At 48.2% G+C, this 22,812-nt stretch overlaps 1 protein-coding gene across 1 annotated transcript in view; it reads right to left on the reverse strand.

Annotated features, from left to right (window-relative positions):
• Positions 1 to 22,812, reverse strand: part of MAN1A2 (mannosidase alpha class 1A member 2) — a 63,681-nt gene that overhangs the window by 21,512 nt on the left and 19,357 nt on the right. Inside the window, exons 2-6 of the mRNA XM_038757690.1 lie at positions 21,550 to 21,805; positions 17,615 to 17,711; positions 13,410 to 13,528; positions 11,737 to 11,817; positions 204 to 298 (exon numbers count right to left, since the gene is read on the reverse strand). Coding sequence (XP_038613618.1) covers positions 204 to 298; positions 11,737 to 11,817; positions 13,410 to 13,528; positions 17,615 to 17,711; positions 21,550 to 21,805 — 648 coding nt within the window. The remainder of the gene's footprint in view (positions 1 to 203; positions 299 to 11,736; positions 11,818 to 13,409; positions 13,529 to 17,614; positions 17,712 to 21,549; positions 21,806 to 22,812) is intronic.

The following is a 22,812-nucleotide window of genomic DNA, read 5'->3' on the forward strand; positions in this document are numbered from 1 at the left end:
ACCTGGTTCTGTTTTTTTTCTGGAGGGCTGCGTGGTTCACCGCAAAGGAGACCAAGATCACGACAAAGAAAATGTTCTACAAGGGTTGAGTATAAAAGGGGTTAGAAAGCAAACCGGTTAGGGACTTTCAAACTTGTGCTGGGACAGGACTACCTTAAACCAACTAACTGGGAAAAGGCTTCGTGGGGGAGGAAAGGGTTCACCTTTTCAGGTTCACCATGGCCCAAGGAATGCCGGTAGGGGTGTTAAAGGCAGGAAGGAGCTTTCCTGCCAGTTGCACGGCTTTGATCTTGAATACCTGCAACCAAAAATGAAAAGAACTTGAAAAACCAAAGAATTGTTCCATGATCAACAAGTATTTCCTGAGCATCTGCAGGAGGAAAAAGCCTTATACATGGCAACATCACATCTGGTCACCAGAAAGTTTTACAAGCAAGTCAGTGGGGTCCAATTAAAACAAGTATGTACTGACCCTCCTTCCCCTGCAGGATACACATTTTACAGTTTTATCTTACAAAGAGTAATTCCATAAAACTTATCCCTCTTTCTATTTCTTAAAGTCTTTTGCATGTCAAACATATATTTATGAGAAAAATCAAAAGACCTGATTTTAGCTCCTTATGGGCAGAGGCCGTCTATCAACTCTGTTGTACTGAACTCTCCCAAGTGCTCAGTGCAGTGTACTGCACAGAGTAATTACTCAATGCATACCACTGAGGGATCCCTTGAGTTAAACCCAGGAAGTCACCAGGTTACAAGCAATCTGGGTTTCTGTAGTTGCCCCTTTATTTACTTTGAAGGGTGCAGAACAAAGGATGTGGCCTGTTTCAAGAATTTACAGCCCACTGTTTGAAGAATTTAGTGAACTCTAGGTTCAATGAGATTTTGAAATGAACAATTCAGGCAAACACATTTTGTGAGCTAGATGGCCATGGGGCCATAAAATTACCCAGAATTACCCAACTTCTATTTCTCCTCCCTAGGGCTTGGGGGCAGGGAAGCAGACAAAATGCAAAAGGAAAGGTCTGAACTTAGTCCACTGTTGTCTTAGAGGTTTGGTATAAGGTCTATGGAGAAAGACTGTAAATTCCTTCTAAGTATCTCATCTTTGTTCCTTACCCCACAGAGGGAGGACTTCCCAGTCCTTCCCTTGAGCAACTTCCAAATTCCAGAATCCAAGAGATTGGAACTTTTCCTGGTTTACAAACAATAGTCTCAATTCCAAAGAGCTCAGTGAGCTAAGTTTTCATTCTCGCTCCCAAAGGTTCGGGGAATTGGGAGGAACACAAGTCATGGACACAGGGAAGCCATTTCCTGTCCACTTATTTTACCCCCAGAATATTTGTTTTTATGTTTCTATTAATTAATCTTTCACATGCATTCTGTCTGAAAAAATCAGAATTGAAATCTGTTGGTTCTATACTGTATTCCCTTGTTTCCATCTGTTGTTGCTCGAGCATAAAGCAGGGACTACATTTTTTTTAAATCCAATGTGTTCAAGTTTGGGGGATATATTTCTACTTTCCTTCCAAATAAAGGTAGCAACATAAGGTGACTGTGGCTTGTCCTGCCATTGGGCACGCCCACTAACAGCTGGCCTCCAGGGTTTGCCGTTGACACTTCTGTTAGCCGGGACTGAATCTTGTGCAGATAGACCCGACACAGCTTACATGTGACTTATAATCCCTCCCTGCTATTTGCACACCAAGGACCCTGGCTGTGGTTTCTGCCCCGTGTGGCGGCTGGTGCTGCTTCATTTCCGTTCTCAGTGCCCCGATCTCCTCCCGCCTCCGGATGGAGAGATTCATTCCATTTCTCAATGTCGTGTGCGCACTCAGCTTGCCTGTCTCCTACTGCTCCCTCCCAGCTGCCGCCAGGGAGCTTTACTACACAGTGGCTTTCAGCTTCTCTCCCTCTCTCCTTTCTGTTTTACAGTTTCCCCACTCCAGTCCTCCATGAACTCTGCTTTGTTCCTTCTTCTCACACGTCCTATGCGGCTAACCAGCACCACTTGTCAGAATTTTCACTGGATTCCTTATCCCTGTATTGACTCGGTCAAGAAAGGTATTTTCATTATGAAAAAAAGAATCGCACAACTGCCTCCCCTGCTGTCATAAGCTCCTGAGGGCAGGGATCGTGCCTACTAACTTCACTGTTCTCTCCAAAGCTCTAAATAAATACTGTCGACTGATGTTTAGGTTGAATTGCATATGAAATAGCCATTTTTCACAATTTCCCATTCTCTTTTCTCCTCTCTGCCTCACCTACCTTTTTATTTCTCTACTTTCTCTTCCTCCCAGCATCAGCCTAGCCTCAATCTCAAACCTGGTCACAAATATCATCTCTTTGCTTCTTCCCAAATCCCCCCTGCTTTTCTTCCTTTACCCCACACCTTCCTTTTCCTCTTCCTCCAACCCTCTGTCGGCCAACAAAACCAACAAGTATTTGAGGACAGAATGTCCTTTGGGTGACTACCAGGATTGCCAACATACACCACGCTCAGACCAAATGAAAGAGAGAGAGAGAGAGAGAGAGAGAGAGAGAGAGAGAGTGTGTGTGTGTGTGTGTGTGTGTGTGTGTGTGTGTGTGTTAGAACCAGTGTGCTGCCTTGACCCTGCCACAGGTTCCTCGCTCTACTACCCCGGTGCCCAGCTTGTGGCACTTTATCAGATGGCAAGAGAAGATCACAGAGTGGGAAGTGCAGTCAGCCAGAATGAGGGCAGTGCTGACCGGCCCCGGTTCCAGCTGGGTGAGATGGTGGGAGAAGCTGCACAACAGCTGGACCCTGGGCAGTCTTTAGCACAGCTGCTTCCAGAAGATCCTGAGATCAGATGGTGCCAGCCACAGCTAGGGGCACACGACAACACAGAAAGGGAGGATGTTAGTGCGGGTGGTGCAGGCCTGCCGAAGGAGATGGCCATCGATTGTATCAGGCTTTTCAGGTCCAGCGTCTCATATGGACAACAAAGTTCACGGGCAACAGGGTATCTGCAAACACTAAGGAGACACATGCAAATGTTGGTTCTGATGAGCAAAAATCAGGACCATATCTTAGGGCACCCTGCCTAGAATGATGGTCTCTACTAAGCACTCACTATGTGCTAAAGCACTGCGCCAAGCACTACTCACAAAAACAGATACCCGATGCCAAGCACCACCATCTCCACTTCTAAACTTCGGCATTGCCAACACAGACTCTCCCCGGTGGCCGAGAGACTAACAAATGATCCTTCCAACTACCGCTTCAACAGACCCCACGTGACCAACTCCAGATCCCACAGAGAGACCAAGAAGAACAACTTGAACCCATAGCTCGAACCCCTGAATCATCCAATAGCACTAACGAGCAAAATTCCACCACTGCACAGAATCAGGGTCATCCACTGACCACCCAAGGAGATGCACACCAACTGACGGCGGTGAGGGAAACAAAACACCCGGAAACCCAGGGTGCCTGCGAGATACCATGGGGCTCACACCCAGGTGTGTCAGGAGGAGTGGGGTGGGGGAGGAGAAAATCTTTCCAACCTCACGACCTGTACAATTTACCCATTCAACCTCACGCCCTGGAATGGTGTCACTAAATTATTATTCAACCTTCAGTAAAGTCACCCAAAACAAAACATCACAATATGAAACGCATGATTAAGAGACAGTGTAGAGCTGCAAAAGTAGTCGATCAATCAATCGTATTTATTGAGCGCTTACTGTGTGCAGGGCACTGTACTAAGCGCTTGGGAAGTACAAGTTGGCAACATATAGAGACGGTCCCTACCCAACAGTGGGCTCAGTCTAGAAGGGGGAGACAGAGAACAAAACAAAACATATTAACAAAATAAACAGAATAAATATGTACAAGTAAAATAGAGTAATAAACACGTGCAAACATATATACATATATACAAGTGCTGTGGGGAAGGGAAGGAGGTAAGGCGAGGGGGATGGAGAGGGGGAGGAAAAGGAGAGGAAGGAGGGGGCTCAGTCTGGGAAGACCTCCTGGAGGAGGTGAGCTCTCAGCAGGGCCTTGAAGGGAGGAAGAGAGCTAGTCGTTTTTCAACCATTTTTTTTCTCCTTAAGTGCTTCATAAGCAAGCTAACTCCTTCTGCACACCCCTGTGCACCCCTGAATTCCTCTCTTCGTCGCCTCTTTCCTCAGGCAAATTCCCAAATTCACCTCCTTTCTGGATGTAAGCCTTTCCAATTCTCAGATTTCTGCTGGCAGTGGCGAATCTGTTATTACGGCTTCATCCATTTCGGGGTCTGGCAATGAAACGCCGGGCTGTTGGGGTTCCATGAAGTCCCTGCCAGACGATGAGACTCTGATGGGATGCAATTAACTCCCTGACAACTGCACCATCAAGTTCTACACTGTGGCCTCCCATGTTCATTAGCCTCTTTGGTTATTGGCTCGGCGGGGAGGGGAGAGGGTAAGGCAGCAAACAACAGAGCTCATATCCGGGGGATGGTTGTTAACGGCTCGGCAGGGCTGAGCGGAAAGGTGCTTTTGTTTTTGGATTACCTGTGAAGAGGCTCTCAGCTCTTCCCCAGCACCATTTCTGTGATTACCCAACACATTTCAGCGTTTGTTTATCTATGAGTTATGTTCTTATTTTCTGCCAGGGAAGGGATGCCATTTTGATGGCAGTTGTAAAAATGAGAAGAGACAACCGCATAAAAGCAATGCCTTCTATTTGAGACTTGCCAAGGTAAACACAATAAATCACTGGGCTATTTTATCCTGTGAATATTTAATTTAAATAGTGTTGTTCTGAGAGAATAAAACACCAAAGCTTCCCATAAATGACACTAATACATTAGCCTCCTATAAGAATCCTCTCTTAGAGCGCTCTGCAACCCTCGTCCACCTCCCTGCCATTGAGCACGGTTTGCTTTGCTCCCAGTACCACCCAGTTGCCTAAAATCCTGGCAACTTGTCATGGAGACAATTCTAAACATCTTGCGGTGGAGGGTTTCCAGGACCCCAGCTGCATCACTCAGTGGACGTGCCTAGGCTGGCTTTAGGGAGGCACCAATACCTGAAGAAGAAAACGACCCACTGGCTTTGGGCTCTCTCGGGGCAGGCCTCCCTTTTGGTACAAGGAGAAGCAATGTCATCTAGTGGAAAAAGCACAGGTCACAGAGTCAGAGGACCTGAGTTCTAGTTCCAGCTCTGCCACTTGTCTGCTGTGTGACCATGAGCCAGTCACTTCACTGGGCCTGTTACCTCATCTGAAAAATGGGGATTAAGACTGTGAGCCCCAGGTGGGACAGGGACCAGGACCAACCTGGTAGGCTTGTATCAACCCTAGTGCTTATCACAATGACTGGCAGTAATAAAAGCTTAACAAATATAAAAGGGGCGGGGGGATGCTGGAGCCCATGAAGAACTGTGCCATCTGAAGTAGAAGGTGGGTAGCCTCTAAATTGCTTTCAAGGGCCACCTGACCATACCCCAGGCTCGGAGGCTCCCAGGGGTAGAATTTCAGAGAAAGCCTGGCTCCTGCTCCCGTTGGCCCTGGGCTCTGCGCCCAGGGTCGTCGTCCTCCTCCTCCCTCCAGGGTGTGGCCACGGGGGCCATTGTCCCACACCATAACTCACTCCCCAAGGCCCATAACACACAGCCAGTCCCTTGTCCCACCCCTCGCACAGCCATGGCCATGCTGCTGGCCTTTTCCAGCCCTGCTGGAAGGCAGGGACCCAACCCATCAGATACAGAGCACGTCTGGCTTTTCGTTTCGTTCGGGTGACAGAGGACCAACATCAGCCCCGTTCAACTCTCAGGACTACTGAAGTTTCCAAGCCGACCGGTGACTTTCCCCATCTGGGCCTCACAGGGCAGCCCTACCTTGACCTGAGCTGTGGGGCTAAGCTTGATCAGTCTTGGTGTTGCCAAGATGTGTGGGACCTGCCAGAGAGTAAACGTTTCTTCTCTCTCCCCGCATTGGGATTTTTTCGCGCAGGGCATTGGGAGTTGAGCCAGTAGCGGCGACAGCACATTCGACATTTGGAAAAAGACCAGAGGTGGTCAGTCGTGGGGTTGTGGCTTGCGGGCAGGGTCGGGGGGCTGAGGCAGCCCACCGGGCGTTCGACCCCAGTCTCTCGGAGCTGACGTGGGCTCGGTGACTGCTGCTGGCCCCAGTTCATGTGCCATGAATTCTACTCTTTTTTCTGGACAGTTGCTGTTCTCATCATCACCTAAACTGGCCATCCTGAAGTTCTAGGGTCTCTGCATCTACTCATTTTTTTTTTTATTTGTTTTCATACCACTAACAGCGACAGAGCTCTCCACTCCAGCAGCTTTGTTAGTTGGGTTGAAAATATTGCCACTCCCAAAACAGGAGGCTTTGGGAATTTTTTTCTCTGTAAAAGAACTGTAGTTTTACCTAGTGAAGAGTAAGCTAAAAAGTTGGCTAGCATCAATAAATGCCATGTAAAAATCATGTCCGTGGGAGCCTGGGCAAAGCAACGCCCTCAGGGAGAAACTTTAAACTATAACCAAACTCAGTTCAATCAATCAACAGTATTTATTGAGCACTTACTCTAGGCAGAGAGGGTTGACATTATCCTTCCCCTTAGGGATGTCACAGTCGAGGGGGAGAATCTTTCACTCTGGCAGTTCTGCCATACAGCCCATTTGCGTGCCGTGCATGGGTTCAGACACAGTTAGAGAATTAAGGAAGGTTCTTCCAACAACACGCACCAGTTGGGAGAGGGTGGCAAGCATCGGAAGGAACAGCTGCACGTAGATGAATGAGAGGAAATGTTGCCTTAACATGGGGTTTTGCAAGAACATGACCCTGAATTAGCAGAGAGCTGGGTGCCCAACGGTTATCTGACCAAATTCAGAAAAGAGCTCTTTGAGTCCCTCTCTGGTCATATTCCGCAGATCACCATTTTCTTCACTTTAAACTTTGGTATTTGATAATAATAACAATAACAATAATACTAGTTAAGCACTTACTACGTGCCAAGCACTGTTCTAAACACCGGGGTCGATACAAGATAATCAGGTTAGAGAAGTGGCTTGGTGAAATGGATAGAGCTTAGGCCCGGGAGTCAGAAGGCCATGGGTTCTAATCTTGATTCTGTCACTTGCCTGCTGTGTGACCTTGGGCAAATCACTTCACTTCTCTGTGTCTCAGTTATCTCATCTGTAAAATGGGGATTGAGACTATGAGCCCCAAGTGGGACAGACACTGTGTCCAATCTGATTTGCTTGTATCCACCCCAGAGCTTAGTACAGTGCCTGGCACATAGTAAGTACTTAACAAATACCATTACTAGGTTGGACACATTCTCTGTCCCACATGGGGCTCACAGCCTAAGTAGGAGGGAGGATTGGTATTAAATGCCCATTTTGCAGGAGAGAAAAGTGAGGCACAGGGAAGTTAAGTGACTTGCCCAAAGTCACACTAGAGGTAAGTGGTGGAGCCAGGACTAGAAGCCACGTTTTTTGACTTACAGGCCCATACTCTTTCCACTAGGCCACACTGCTTCAAAGCCTTTTTAAAACCCTATCTCTGTCAAGAGGCCTTCCCCAACTACGCCCTCATCTACTCTTCTTCCTCTCCCTTCTGCTTCGCCAATGCACTTGGATCTGTACCCTTGAAGCTCTTTGATATTCACTGCACCGTAAGCCCCATAGCACTTAATACATGCCCTTAGTTTGTTTTACTGCCTGTCTCTCCTCCTCTACACTGTAAGTTCACTGTGGGCACGGAACATGCCTACCAGCTCTGTTATACTGTACTCTCCCAAGCACTCAGTACAGTGCTCTGCACTCAGTAAGGACTCAACAATCTTTCTACAGAAACGTTCCGGTCACATCACCCCGCCTCCTCAAAAATCTCCAGTAGCTGCCTATCCACCTCTGTGTCAAACAAAAACTCCTCACTATTGGCTTTAAAGCTCTCCATTATCTCCCCCCACCCCCACCCCACTTCTCTCCTTCCACAACCCAGTCTGCATACTTTGCTCCTCTGGTGCTAACCTTTTCACTGCGCCTCGATCTCACCTGTCTTGCTGCCAACCCCTGACCCACATCCTACCTCCGACCTGGGACGGCCTCCCTCCTCAAATCCGCCAGACAATCACTCTTCCCCCCCTCTTCAAAGCCCCACTGAAGATGCACCTCCTCCAAGAGGCCTTCCCAGACTAAGCCCCACTTTTCCTCAAGTCCCACTCCCTTCCACGTCACCCTGACTCGCTCCCTTTGCTTTTCCCCCTCTCCCTACCCCATGGCACTTATGTATATATGAATATAACCATAGTTCTATTTATTTATATTGATGTCTGTCTCTCCCCCTCGAGACTGTGAGTTCGTTGTGGGCAGGGACTGTCTCTATTGCTGTATTGTACTTTCCAAGCGCTTGGTGAGCACTCAATAAATACAACTAAATGAATGAATGGACGAATACATTGACTGATGGCAATATATATTGAAATGAGTCAGCAAAAAGACATGTGAATAGACACCCAAGACCAACTAGTTGAGAGAAATTGGAAAAATGGACAAGACCGGGGGATGGGGGATGGGTCCCTGGGTGCAGCAACAACTGGGCCCACAATATCCTAACTCTAGCACCCAACGGCAAAACAGTCTCCTCCCTAGTCCCAATCCAACAATATCCTCGGCTATTTTTAATTGTTCCCTCTCCCCACCCTGTCCCCAACACCACAGGCCTCAAATCCTGCCTGTTTCAAATTCCCAGAAATGGACCACCACTGTCTGCTAGTTCCCCCATGATTTTAATCCTGCCAGACCCAGATTTCTGTGGTCTCTCTGGCAGAATAAGAAACAGTGGGTTTCAAGACAATGGGAGATAACTAGACTGTGAGCCCGCTCTTCTAGACTGTGAGCCCGCTGTTGGGTAGGGACCGTCTCTATATGTTGCCAACTTGTACTTCCCAAGCACTTAATACAGTGCTCTGCACACAGTAAGCGCTCAATAAATACGACTGAATGAATGAATGAAAAGACAGGGGAGTAAGTCTGCACTTCTCTGACATTTATCACTAGCCATCAGCACCTTGTGGAAAACCAATTTACAACTGCTTGAATTTAAATAGTTGCACTGTTCCCTTGGGGATGCTAATGAACTACAGCTTAGAAGCAGCATGCCTATTGGAAAGAGCAGGGTCCTGGGAGTCAGAGGACCTGGGTTCTAATCTCTTCTCTGCCGCATGCCTGTGGTGGGACCTTGAGAAAGTCACTTAACTTTGCTGTGCCTTCGTTTCCTCATTTTTAAAATGGGAATTCAATAACTGCTGTCTCTCCTCCTCAGGCTGTGAGACCCCTGTGGGACAGGGACTGTCTCCTACCTGATTATCTTGTATCTACCCCGGTGCTTGGTACAGTGCTTAGCACCAAGTAAGCACTTAGTAAACACCATCACTCCAGACAGTAGGACTGTCATGCTATCCTGCCACTCGGTTTGAAACAGCATTCCTGCAGAGCCGTTTCCTCTTTAGCCAATTCCAGGCTCTCCGCTTCCATCATGTTCTATCCACATTGGGCTCTGAAAGGCTGCATTTGGGCAAGAGCTCAAGGTGTCATGGGGTTATCCAAGTTGAGGTGGCCAGGAGGCAGGGGAAGTTAGGAAGCCATACAGCAGGTGGAGGTGTCTGCCAACGGTCATCAGTCACTCTAATTAATAGCTGCCACAATGGAGAAAAGTGGGAGGTGTTCAATGCTATTTACTGTGAGGTCTGCGGGTACCGTGTGAGGGTCTTTAAGTTCATGGAATCACAGCTATCACCTAAAGAAAAAGAAATACTCCTGATGAGCCACTTAAATTCTGCTCCCTTGATTTATTCCCAAGGGTAGGGAAGTGCATTATTTTTGTCTCAATATCTGACAGCCTGCTAAAGTAGGGTTGGTGTTTACTTTGAAAAACCTGTGTGATTGGAACGTCTTTTTTATCTTATGTGTTGTGAGGCATTTTGCTGATTTTTGTTATGCCTCCCATGGTGCCTCTTAACATTTTAATGCAGACTATTAGAAAAGCAAAACCTACGCGATTAGAGTTATATCCAAATGCATCATTAACTTCAGTGGCTTTTATTTTCAGGGGACGACTGACTACATTTTGCTACAGGAACTTCTTTGTTGGAAAACATTTATGTACCAACAGACTCTTAAATCTCCTCAAATTTCAGTGCTTTCCCAGGCTTCCGGAGGACTCCTGACTCTCAGCAAGTCTCCTGGGGACTCCCCATGCACCCACACCAAGCTGTGCTGAGCCTGGCGATCTAAGAGAATGGGGAAGGCCCGGGGTCTTTGGTCTCCTGGAACAGGAAGCTTCAGTGGAGCTGGTTGAGGTAGAGGCTTCAGGGGGATAAAACTGTTTCTAGAAGAGCTGGGCTATGCCGCAGCCAAAGCTGGAGCGCAGCCAGCCCTCCGTGCTGATCAAACCTAAAGCCGACCTGACCGTCCTACTATTCACAAGCCTCTGAGCACAACCCACTCCACGTCGTGTCCTCCTTTGGCAATTCCCGCACTGGGAGGCCATCTGTGCCACTACCCACTCTTCTGCATGGCCCAGGGGATGATGCCCATGGGGCCAACCCCGAACTGCTGCCTTTCCAATTCCCATGCTCTCCATTCAGGCACCTTTTCCCCAAGTATCATTAGCACAGTCATTCATTCATTCAATCGTATTTATTGAGCGCTTACTGTGTGCAGAGCACTGGACTAAGCGCTTGGGAAGTACAAGTCGGCAACATATAGAGATGGTCCCTAGCCAACAACAGGCTCACAGTCTAGAAGGGGGAGACAGACAACAAAACAAAACATGTAGACAGGTGTCAAAATCATCAGAACAAATAGAATTAAAGCTATACGGACATCATTAACAAAATAAATAGAATAGTAAATATGTACAAGTAAAATAGAGTAATAAATCTGTACAAATATATATATATGTATATATAGGGCTGTGGGGAGGGGAAGGAGGTAGGGCGGGGGGGAAGGGGAGCAGGAAAGGAAAAGGGGGACTCAGTCTGGGAAGGCCTCCTGGAGGAGGTGAGCTCTTAGTAGGGCTTTGAAGGGAGGAAGAGAGCTAGCTTGGCGGATGTGTCGAAGGAGGGCATTCCATGCCAGGGGAAGGATGTGGGTCAGGGGTCGATGGCGGGACAGGCGAGAACGAGGTACAGTGAGGAAGTCAGCGGCAGAGGAGCAGAGGGTGCGGGCTGGGCTGCAGAAGGAAAGAAGGGAGGTGAGGTAGGAGGGGGCGAGGTGATGGACAGCCTTGAAGCTGAGAGTGAGGAGTTTTTGCTTGATTCATAGGTTGACAGGCAGCCACTGGAGATTTCTGAGGAAGGGAGTAACACACGCTGAGCGTTTCTGCACAGAGATGATCCGGGCAGCAGAGTGAAGTACAGACTGAAGTGGGGAGAGAGAGAGGAGGATGGGAGATCAGAGAGGAGGCTGATGCAGTAATCCAGTTGGGATAGGATGAGAGACTGAACCAGCAAGGTAGCGGTTTGGATGGAGAGGAAAGGGCGGATCTTGACGATGTTGTGGAGGTGAGACCAGCAGGTTTTGGTGACAGGTTGGATGTGTGGGATGAACGAAAGAGCGGAGTTGAGGATGACACCAAGGTTGCGGGCTTGTGAGATGAGAAGGATGGTAGTGCCGTCTACAGTGATGGGAAAGTCAGGGAGAGGGCAGAGTTTGGGAGGGAAGATAAGGAGTTCAGTCTTGGACATATTGATGAACGCCTCCTGGTTCTCTTACCTCCTGTCCAGACAGGTAGTAGGCGGCAAGGAGGCCTCCGATGAAGCGGATATTGACCTCAAACACGGACACCTCGGAATTCTGGGATGAGAGACACAACATCAACAGTTACTTTGAGACGACTGAGGTGAAACACAAATCCAACCAAAAAGAATCATTTTGCAAATAAAACAGACTCCGTTCGCCTCAGATCTGGACTTTTGTCAACAAACCCAGGACTTTATGAAAAAAATCAACCGAGCGCTTAACACATAATAAGCACTTACATAATACTATCCCCAACTAAGTCTGAGAGGAGTTACTTCTTAAGAGGGGAGCTGACTGAAATTCTGCCAGAGCTCATGAGGCTTTTAACAGAGAAGCAGTGTGGCTCAGTGGAAACAGCACGGGCTTGGGGGTCAGAGGTCATGGGTTCTAATCCCACCCCCACCACTTGTCAGCTGGGTGACTTGGGGCAAGTCACTTAACTTCTCTATGCCTCAGTCAGTTACCTCATCTGTAAAATGGGAATTAAGACTGTGAGCCCCATGCGGGACAAACTGATAACCTTGTAACCTCCCCAGTGCTTAGAACAGTGCTTTGCACATAGTAAGCACTTAATAAATGCCATTATTATTATTATTATTATTATTACCCCAGCACATAGAACAGTGCTTGGCACACAGAAAGTGCTTAACAAATACCACCATTATTATTTTTATTTTAACCTGGGTGTTTCTGGAACACTCTTCCCTTATAGCTAGGGTAGGGAAACTAAGTCAGTCAGGCAAGGTTTTCCCCCAGAGTCTACAGGTACAGACCACTAAACCTGGTGCCCAGGCATGAGAGAGGGAGCTCACAATCTAACAGGGGAGACAAACACAACTAACCACCCAAAGAACAAACAAGTTAGTGACTGAAACACACCAATTTGCTCTTCATTGAGCCTTACACAAATGTTAAGCAGAGGCCTGGACGACTCTGGCCTCCCTAGAGAGGTACTGGGGATTAGGAGAAGGCAGAAAGGCCACAGGGAAGGAAGGCAAGGTCTTCCCCACATTGGGGTCCCCCTCCCAGGGAAAGGGGCGATCAGAGGTGCTCTTCCCCAGGAGAAGCTGGAGGGCTACGATTCTGGAGCCGGGTCTGGGAGGGAGGACCCTGTTGGCTGCTCCATTATGCTAAAGGTGTGGCTTTTTTTTTTTTTTGGGGGGGGGGGGCCCTGACACAGACATATGGACAATTTTTGTCTGATTTTTGATCTCCCCACCCTGCAGTCTTTGCTGACCAATTTGTGGGGGGGAGGTGTCAAAGGGATGGAGGGACAGAAGGGAAAGTACCATCTCCAGCTTCACCAATTTCAGGATGATGAAAAGAGTCTAAGATGGGAACCCAATTCTTAACAGACAGGGCAGGCAAAGCACGCTGCTCAACAGTGCTGGTGTCCTGATCCATCCATGGTGTCAAATGCTTGCCTCCGGCCTTAAGCGTTGCTCCCAGCGCTCTCCTGGGTCGCTGCCCAGACTGCATTGGACTGACTGGTGGCCGGCCCCAAACTTAGACAAGCCCAAGTGGGTGTTCCTCAGGGGATCCTTAAATCCTTATCCACATTGCAGAATGGCCTTGGATGAGCACAACACTCTCCTTGACCCCAGAAAGCTGCGGGAACACGCTACTGAAACAAGTGTCTGGCTCACCACGCTGAAGTCCAGGTTGTGGTCGATCCAGTCTTGCCCTTCCCGAAACTCATCCCGCAGTCCCATGATATACAGGGTGTCCAAGGCATCCACTATAGTAGCTCCCATCTGTGAGCTTCCTGGTGTCAGACAAACAGAAGAATCTTATTACAGCATCTGCACATATCTAGCAAGGAATCTGGCTACGTCCACCTGGGCCTTACCCACCCACACCGTCCCCCTCTGGCTCAATATATTAAACTCCAAAAGGGAAAAATCAAGCTCCTCTGCTTCCAAAACCCTCCTCTCCCCTTTGATGTTTTCCATGGCTGATCCGGGAAATTCCCAAAGTTCACAGCCTTGGACTCATCTTTGACTCCTCATGGACTTTTTCCTCCCATACTTCCTTGTTCTCTTGCTCCAGCGCTCCCCTACGTACCTACGGTCAGGACACGCTTGCCTACTTACTGTGTGGATGTTGCTACTTGTGTAGGCTTGTCTCCCCTAACAAACTGGGACTTCCTCAGGGACAGGAACCATCTTCTTTTTACTTCTATTTCCTGCCTCTGGCACTAGAACTGGGCCCCCGAACACAGCTGATGCTCAAAAGAGAAGCAGCGTGGCTTAGTGGAAAGAGCATGGGCTTGGGAGTCAAAGGTCATGGGTTCTAATCGCGGCTCCACCACTGATGAGCTATGTGACTCTGGACAGGTAACTTGACTTCTCTGTGCCTCAGTTACCTCATCTGTAAAATGGGGATTAAGACTGTGAGCCCCAAGTGGGACAACCTGATTGCCTTGTATCTCTCTTCCTCCCTTCAAGGCCCTGCTGAGAGCTCACCTCCTCCAGGAGGCCTTCCCAGACTGAGCCCCTTTCTTCCTCTCCCCCTCGTCCCCCTCTCCATCCCCCCATCTTACCTCCTTCCCTTCCCCACAGCACCTGTATATATGTATATATGGTTGTACATATTTATTACTCTATTTATTTATTTATTTATTTTACTTGTACATTTCTATCCTATTTATTTTATTTTGTTGGTATGTTTGGTGTTGTGCTCTGTCTCCCCCTTTTAGACTGTGAGCCCACTGTTGGGTAGGGACTGTCTCTATGTGTTGCCAATTTGTACTTCCCAAGCACTTAGCACAGTGCTCTACACATAGTAAGCGCTCAGTAAATACGATTGATTGATTGATTGTATCTACCCCAGTGCTCGGCACATAATAAGTGCTTAACAAATGTCATTATTATTATTATTATCAAAAACATTGCTGCTCCCAATAACATTAATAACATTATTTAAGACTCATGGGGCAAATTTCACCTGCAAAATTTTCATTCTGGGGGACTGTAATGGGGTAATGAAAGAGTAGGCTGGGGAGAAAATCTGCAACATTACTAAATAATAACGTAGAACAAGAAAATGCCTCTCTAAGAGGGTGTCCATCTTGGTAAATACTGTATTTCAGAGATGTCAATTTCACAATGGAACAATTCACAATTTCTCCAGATCTCAGGTAAATTTTTTCTGCTATTTCCCATCACTTGATATTCACCCTACCTTCAGCCACCCAGCACTTACATATGTAGCCATAATATATTTATATTCTTGGCTGCCTCCCCCTCTAGACTGTAAGCTCCTTTTTTAAGGGATTTAAATGCTTACTATGCATCAAGCACTGTTCTAAGTGCTATGGTAGCTTCAAGATAATTAGGTTGGACATAGTCCCTGTCCGGCATAGGTCTCACAGTCTAAGTAGAAGGAAGAAGAGGCAAACCGAGGCACAGAAAAGTGAAGTGACTTGCCCAAGGTCACACAGCAAGCAATAGACAAGGCTGGGACTACAACACAGGTCCTCTGACTCCCAGGCTTACGCACTTTCTACTAGGCAAGGCTGCTTCTCCTTGTGGGTAGGAATCGGGTGTACCAATTCTGCTGTATTGTACTCTCCTAAACTCTTAGTACATTGCTCTGCACTCAATAAGTGCTTAATACCCACCACTGATTGAATATCCTGGGGTATAACCAAATGCAATCCACACCAAATAACTGAAATAACGCCACGAGTGTTTAATCTGCAGAACAATGATACCTCTGAGAGTAGGTGGGTACTCTGGGGGGGGGGGGGGGGGGGGGGGGGCGCGGGGGGATGTCTAGAATGCTGAGACCTCATACTATCCTCAACTAATAGTTAAACTACGAAAACTGATGTGACAAAAATTTCCAATTAAAACCAAAGGAAATAATCTCAGGAGGGAATTGAAAATACTACGTCATACCACAGAGGGCTCTATTTTCACCACCTGTATGGGGTCTGACCAACTGGTACTGTGAAACCAACAAATACTGGCTTTCAGGTCACCCACAAATACAAATGAAGAGTCACAAAAAATGCTGCTGTTTTGGAACCCAGCTCCTGTACAGCACATGGTAAAAAGTGGGGGTAGGGCCACTACGCAGCTTAGCGGTGGACTCGGTGAAGTTAACACTATTGGTCCCAGTCAGCGCCTCATCCCATTTCCAGGCTGTCTTTTCTAGGAAACACATGGCAAAAAAAAGCTACTCTGCAGAGATGCTGGGTCCATGCCAGATTCCGCTCCCAAGCCCGGAAGAGCACCTTTTCTAAATCTTCCCTCTCCACTATTCGATGCTGCATCTCCACCTGTCTGCAGGACACCTCCACTTGGATGGCCTGCTGGTAGCTCAAACTCAACACAGCTGAATTTCTCCTCTTCCCTCCAAAACCCTATCTGTCCTCCTAATTTCTTTATCTCTGCAGACAATCTCTCCCACCCTCCTTGCCCAGAAGACTTCATCCTCAGCATCCTCACTGTCTTCTAGCTCTCACATTCGGTCAGCTGCTTGAATCGGCTGGTTCTTGCTAATAACAATAACAGTGGTAGGTGTTAAGTGCTTACTATGCAGCAAACACTGCAGTACAAGATGATTGGATCAGACACATCCCTATCCATCCCATAGGGGGCTCACAGTCAAGAGGAGATGGAAAACAGGTACTGAGTCCTCTCTTAAAGATGAGAATAATAAGGCCCAAAGAAGTTAAGTGACTTGCCCGAGGTCACACGGCAGGCAGGCAGCAGAGCCAGGATTAGACCCCAGGTTTCCTGACCCCAGATCTGCCCCTCCTTATCTCCGCAAACAGTGGCCATCACACACCTCGGTTTGACTAAGACACTGGCCTCCCCCAGAACCCCCAGCCTCCAGGCTCTCCCTGGCTCAGCCTACACACCAAACTGCGGACCAGACCGGATCACCTTCTTAAAACGCCCCCAGCCACGAATCCCTCTTCTCCTCGACAGCCTGCCACGGCTCCCCACTCCCCACCACATTCAACTCTAGACTGTGAGCTCGTTGTGGGCAAGGATTATCACTCTTTACTGCTACATTGTACTTTCCCAGGCACTTGGTAGAGTGCTCTGCACACAGTAAGCACTCAATACGATCGAATGAATGAAGGATTCATTCAAAGGGGCTCCTTGGATTCTCAGCATTCTCCCTTATCTCACAGACCCGCTCTCTTCAGCGTCTTCTCCCTCACTCTCGCTCTCAGCTCCTACCAGGCCCACCCCATGACTCTCTGTGCTCCAACCCCTGTCTTGGGCCTTCAACCTGTCCAGAACTCCCAGCATCTTCCCTGGCCAGCCGGAGGCCCTTGGTACAACCGCCTATGCCTGCTGCACAACCCAACAAGCCACACATCAGCAGTAGACCGCTGGCTGCTGTCCCCCAGCCCTCTCAGTCCAAAACAAATCCCCAAAATGGAGGGCTCCCGGGAAGTAGTAGGGTGTCGGGACCCACCCCGGCCTGGCTAAATGCAACTCTGGAGCTGCCCGAATCCAGGCCGTGCCGAGCTCTGGTCCATGGGGTGCTGGGTGGGGTCCGTGTTTGTGGGAGCCAGCAGGGTATCTCAGGGCCAGATTGTTTGGGGATGCTACAGCCAAACAGGGCCTCCCGGGGTGCAGGCAAGTATTTGGGTCAGGATAAGGAAGGAACTCAGAGGCCTGTTCCAGTCTGTGACTCTCTGACCAGGAGCTCCAGGTAGGCTGGGGGGCAAGAGAGGAATTCCCTCTCCTTAGTTCCCCTCAGTGAAAGAGGTAGGGTGAAGGCTCTGCCATATGATGTCTTAAAAATCAACCAATGGCATTAAAAATATTTGTGAGGCAGAAGACATTGATGGAAGTTTTTCAACAGCCAGAAAAATGAAACTTACCAAATATGTTGGTGGAATGCCCCTTCCTAGCGATGGGTTTGAGTTCATTATGTCCCCATCCGAACTGCCTGTAGTTGTCCCAGGCATGTTTCATCATCTGAAGCGGAAGAAAGTGATGAAAAATCAGTATGGATCATTCACCCCACAGGCCCCAGGGCAGTCTGTCCACCTCCAGCTGGACCTGGCCACTTTCTGTCTCTCCTAGAAAACAATTATTCCACCGCCACTCTTATCCGCTCATCTCCAACAATGGCATTAGGGAAATGGCAAACTGTTTCACTCCATCACTGGAGAAGAGAAGAATGAATTCAGGGCACAGCCCTTTTAGGGGAGGAGGCTGGATATCTAGAATTGTCATGAAACAAGATGGTCTAGGCAGGCGCCTTCCTCCTTCCCCCATACCTGGATCATGGAGCGAAAGCCGGCCCCAGGGCTTTGTTCAGAATGGAGAGGGGCCCCGACTCAGGGATTGCCACCCACTCCTCAGCCCCTCAATCAATCAATACCCATCTAGACTGTGAGCTCCATGTGGGCAGGGATTGTCTCTCTTTATTGCGGTACTGTACTTTCCCAAGCGTTTAGTACAGTTCTCTGCACATAGTAAACACTCAATAATTATGACTGAAATATGATCGAGTGAGTGATCAATCAATCAATTGTATTTGAGTGCTTACTGTGTACTGAGCATTGTTTTAAGTGCTCAGGAGAGGATGATGCGATAGAATCCCCACGGCCACTCTGAACCCACTCCTGTTTCTGTGCACCTCTGGGGCTCTGCATGAGGCTAGAGCACCCACAGCTGCCTCAGGGCCTGACGGCCTGGCGGCTAGAGGCAGCTGGAGTACCTTGGGACCCCGAAACTGTGGCTGAAGTCTGGCCCTACTAAGTGAAATATCTGCCTTTGCCAACAGATGCTAGGGGTTACAGAGATATCTGAGGGGATCCAGAGAGCTAAAAAGGCTAGAAAATTTGCAGAAGACAACTCCCCCAAAGACGAGCCACAGCACTTTTGTCGATGAGCAGGTGCACTGACAGGGTTTGTCAGGATGGGGGAAGCCCCAAGCAGAGGGCTGCTTCCAGCAGGACCACTAGCCTTTCCCCTAGATACCGTGATGTGCTCTCCCAGCCCTCCCTGGCCCATCTGTGGCTCAGGGGAAAGAGCCCGGGCTTTGAAGTCGGAGGTCATCGGTTCAAATCCCAGCTCTGCCACTTGTCAGCTGTGTGACTTTGGGCAAGTCACTTCACTTCTCTGGGCCTCAGTTACCTCCTCTGTAAAATGGGGATTAAGACTGTGAGCCCCACGCGGGACAACCTGATCACCTTGTAAATTCCCCAGCGCTTAGAACAGTGCTTTGCACATAGTAACTGCTTAACAAATGCCATCATTATTAGTATTATTATTATTATCCTAGAATGTTGGCCTCAGAGTTGCCAGAAGCAGTCCAAGCATACATGCCCAAGAGTGCCCCCAGAACGCTGTACAGCGGCCCGCGCAAGGCTCTCCTCGATTCTGAGGGACCATTCTTGGGATTTTTGAACTTGAGGAAAAACTGGGTTGAAATTTCAAAAACTTCAGGCTACTTGCAGCTTTGATTTTGAATCCCACAGAACAGTGGCTGCATGTTACCTTGGTCAAGCTATTCCTTGCCCACGGTTGCCAACAGCCAGGCAAACACGTAACCCGGCTTCCCTAGGCTCACACAGCAAAGTCAGAGGAAGATTGCCCCAACCAAGCCGCAGGCTTCGTGGCCCACCAGCCTCGCTTCTGAGTCACCCACCCGGTCGGCCAGGGTGGTTGAGGGACTTGCAGGCCCCGGCTAACGGCCCTCGTGGGCCCCGGGCCCTCTGGCACAGCCAGGCCTCGGGCTCAGGACCCTGTTGTCTGTTTCCCTCTTCTAGACTGTGAGCCCGTGGTTGGGTAGGGACCATCTTTATATGTTGCCGACTTGTACTTCCCAAGTGCTTAGTACAGTGCTCTGCACACAGTAAGCGCTCAATAAATACGACTGAATGAACGAATGAACCCTGAACCAGGCAGGAACACAGAGGTATTAGGTCTTGTCCGACACAACATTCATCCCTCCCTCATCCACCCAGCACTTAGGTCCATATCCATAATTTATTCATTTATATTTATGTCTGTTTCCCTGTCTAGACTGTAAGCTCCTTGTGGGCAGGGAGCGTGTCCATCAACTCTGTTACGCTGTATTCTCCCAAGTACTCATCACAGTGCTCTGCACTTAGTAAGTACTCAATAAATACGATTGATTGATTGGCTCAACCAGAGCATTGGAAAATGACCTACAACCTTCCAGAAATCACATTCCCCAAAACAAGGTAATTCTCCTGGTGACACAGAGAAACTGATCACACATCTGGACAAAATTATGATGGATTTATAAATTGACAGTGTCATTGCTTGGGTGTTTTTTACATAATGGTCTTATCAGCAGCAAGTGTTTCTCTCAGGTTTTCTTTGCTGGATCTTCCCTAAATCAGTTCACATCTTTAGGTTCCTCACACAATCATGTTCCATTTTCTTTGAGAAACTGACCTTCTAGATGTGTCTGTAGGAATTGTTTCCTTGAAGAAATACCTGAGGAGACTTTTACTCAATTTATTTTATGGCTGGAATCTGCAACTGTCAAATCCAAGTTAATAATAATAATAATAATAATAATGATTGCATTTGTTAAGCGCTTACTATGTGCCAAGCACTGTTCTAAATGCTGTGGGGGATACAAGGTAATCAGGTTGTCCCACCTGGGGCTCACAGTCTTAAACCCCATTTCACAGATGAGGTAACTGAGGCACAGAGAAGTGAAGTGACTTGCCCAAAGTCACACAGCTGACAAGTGATGGAGCCTGGATTAGAACGTATGACCGCTGACTCCCAAGCCCAGGCTCTTTCCACTGAGCCATGCTGCTTCTCAGCATTTCATCTGACTGAAAGGCAAATAAAAGGGCATTTCATCTTCTCCCTTCTATGTCACCCTTGCACATTTGATGTGTCCCCTTAAAGCACTTGATACTCACACCACCTTCAGCCCCACAGCACTTACGGACACTCAGGACATATCTGTCTCCTTCTGGGCTGTAACCTCCTTGTAGGCAGGGAATGTGTCTACCAATTCTGTTGTATTGTCCTCTCCCAAGCACTTAGTAACAATAATAATAATAATAATAATGGCATTTATTAAGCGCTTATTATGTGCAAAGGACGGCTCTGCTTTACGCACAGTAAGTACTCAATAAATACCACTGACCGATTCATCCGACAAAAGATTGAGATTGATTTCCCGAAAAATACAATCCAAAAATCAATTCCACCCTGGGACATGTTTAACGACCACAGCTGGCAACTTTTTCATCGAGTGTTGCCCACTGGTTTCTGTATCTCTCCACTTTTTCTTAGCTACCTCAATTCTTTCCCACTAAATGCTCAGAAAAATATCATTACTTGTCCTCCAAGAGGCTTTCCCAGACTAAGCCCCCTTTCCTCACCTCCTCCTCCCTTCCGCGTCACCTAGACTCAGTCCCTTGGCTCCTCCCCCCACCCCTCCCCACAGCACTTACGTATATATGCATATATCTATAATTCTATTTATTTATATTGATGCCTGTTTACTTCTTTTGATGTCTGTTTCCCTTACTCTAGACTGTAAGCCCGTTGTGGGCAGGGATTGTCTCTCTTTGCTGCCGTACTGTACTTTCCAAGCGCTTAGTACAGTGCACTGCACAAAGTAAACGCTCAATAGATATGATTGAATGAATAAATAAATCAAGATCCCTGCAAATGGAGGAGAGCTCAGGCACAGGGTATAAATCGTCCCCGACTATGATGGATAAATGAAGATAGATAAAACACTGCATCCCATTCAATTCCCTACGCATCCTCCCCTGAGCCGCAGCCCAAAACAACCCTCAGTCATCACCTCTTTGATTTTCTCTCTTTTCTCCCGAGTGTCGGCGTCGGTTGGATCTCCCCCATCGATTCCTACCAGCTTGGGGACAGGGACAGCGGGGAGGGGCTGGTTCTCTTTCTTCTTCATTTCTTGGGCTAACTTGTTTTTTTCCGTCTGAATCTCGGCTCGGATTTCCTCTCGAGTCTTTTTCAGTTTTTCTTTTGCCTCCTCTAGAGCTCGCTCATGATCAGCTCGGATCTTATTTCTCAGTCGTTCCTCTTCTTCCCTGCGGAGAATATGAAAGAAAGATCAGACCCGCCTCCTTAAGGAAAATGGCAAGCAGGAGATCAACTGACCCTTCTTCAGTCCCGACCTGGAGCCTTGATGAAGCCACCACTCCATCCTCTGGCACCTGGCTCTCTGGCAGGGGAAGGAGAAAGAGCGGGGTGACTGTCAAACAATCAGTCAATGGCATTTACTGAGCAGTTACTATGTGCACAGCTCTGTACTAGGTGCTTGGGATAGTATGATACAACAGCACAGCAGTCGGCATGGAAGCACACTTGCTGATGGCCCGTTGAGGCCAGGTGACAGCAGTGGGTATGAGAGAGCTCCAGAAAGATGGGAGACACACCCAAAACACTCAGAAGTGAACAGGAAAATGCAAGTGAGCATGCATGTGCGCGCGCGCGCACACACACACACATACACACACACACACACACACACACACACACACACACACACACACACACACACACCACACACACCCCAGACCTCAGGCAAACCATTCAGCTGTCAGGGCCAATAAAGATAAGACAGCACCAACACTCACACCCAGTTACCGAAGGGGGAAAAATACTCCAGTTCAAGCTTTTCTGTTCTTCAAAAGGCCTCAGCTTCTAGAGCTCTGCCTGAATGGGAAATCTGGAATCAACTTGTGGCAGTCTCCAACCTGTGCTAGGTCTGACGCAGTCCATGCCAATCTCCAACTATGCCAGAACTGACCCAATCTGTGCCAGTGTCCAACCTGTGCCAGGCCTGACCCAACCCATGCCAACCTTCAACTGTGCCAGGCCTGACCCAATCCACATCAGTCTCCAATCTGTGCCAGCTCTGATCCAGTCTATGACAGTCTCCAACCTGTGCCAGGTCTTCTTACTAGGTCCAAGGCAGATCTACCCAATCCAGTCCAAATCCTGCCCATATCTGGCCTGATACGAATCCAGATTGTAAGCTCCTTATGGGCAGGAAATGTGTCCACCACCTTTGTTGTATTGTATTCTCCCAAAG

This window comes from Tachyglossus aculeatus, chromosome 16, assembly GCF_015852505.1.
Source record: "Tachyglossus aculeatus isolate mTacAcu1 chromosome 16, mTacAcu1.pri, whole genome shotgun sequence".
In the NCBI taxonomy this organism is placed as follows: domain Eukaryota; kingdom Metazoa; phylum Chordata; class Mammalia; order Monotremata; family Tachyglossidae; genus Tachyglossus; species Tachyglossus aculeatus.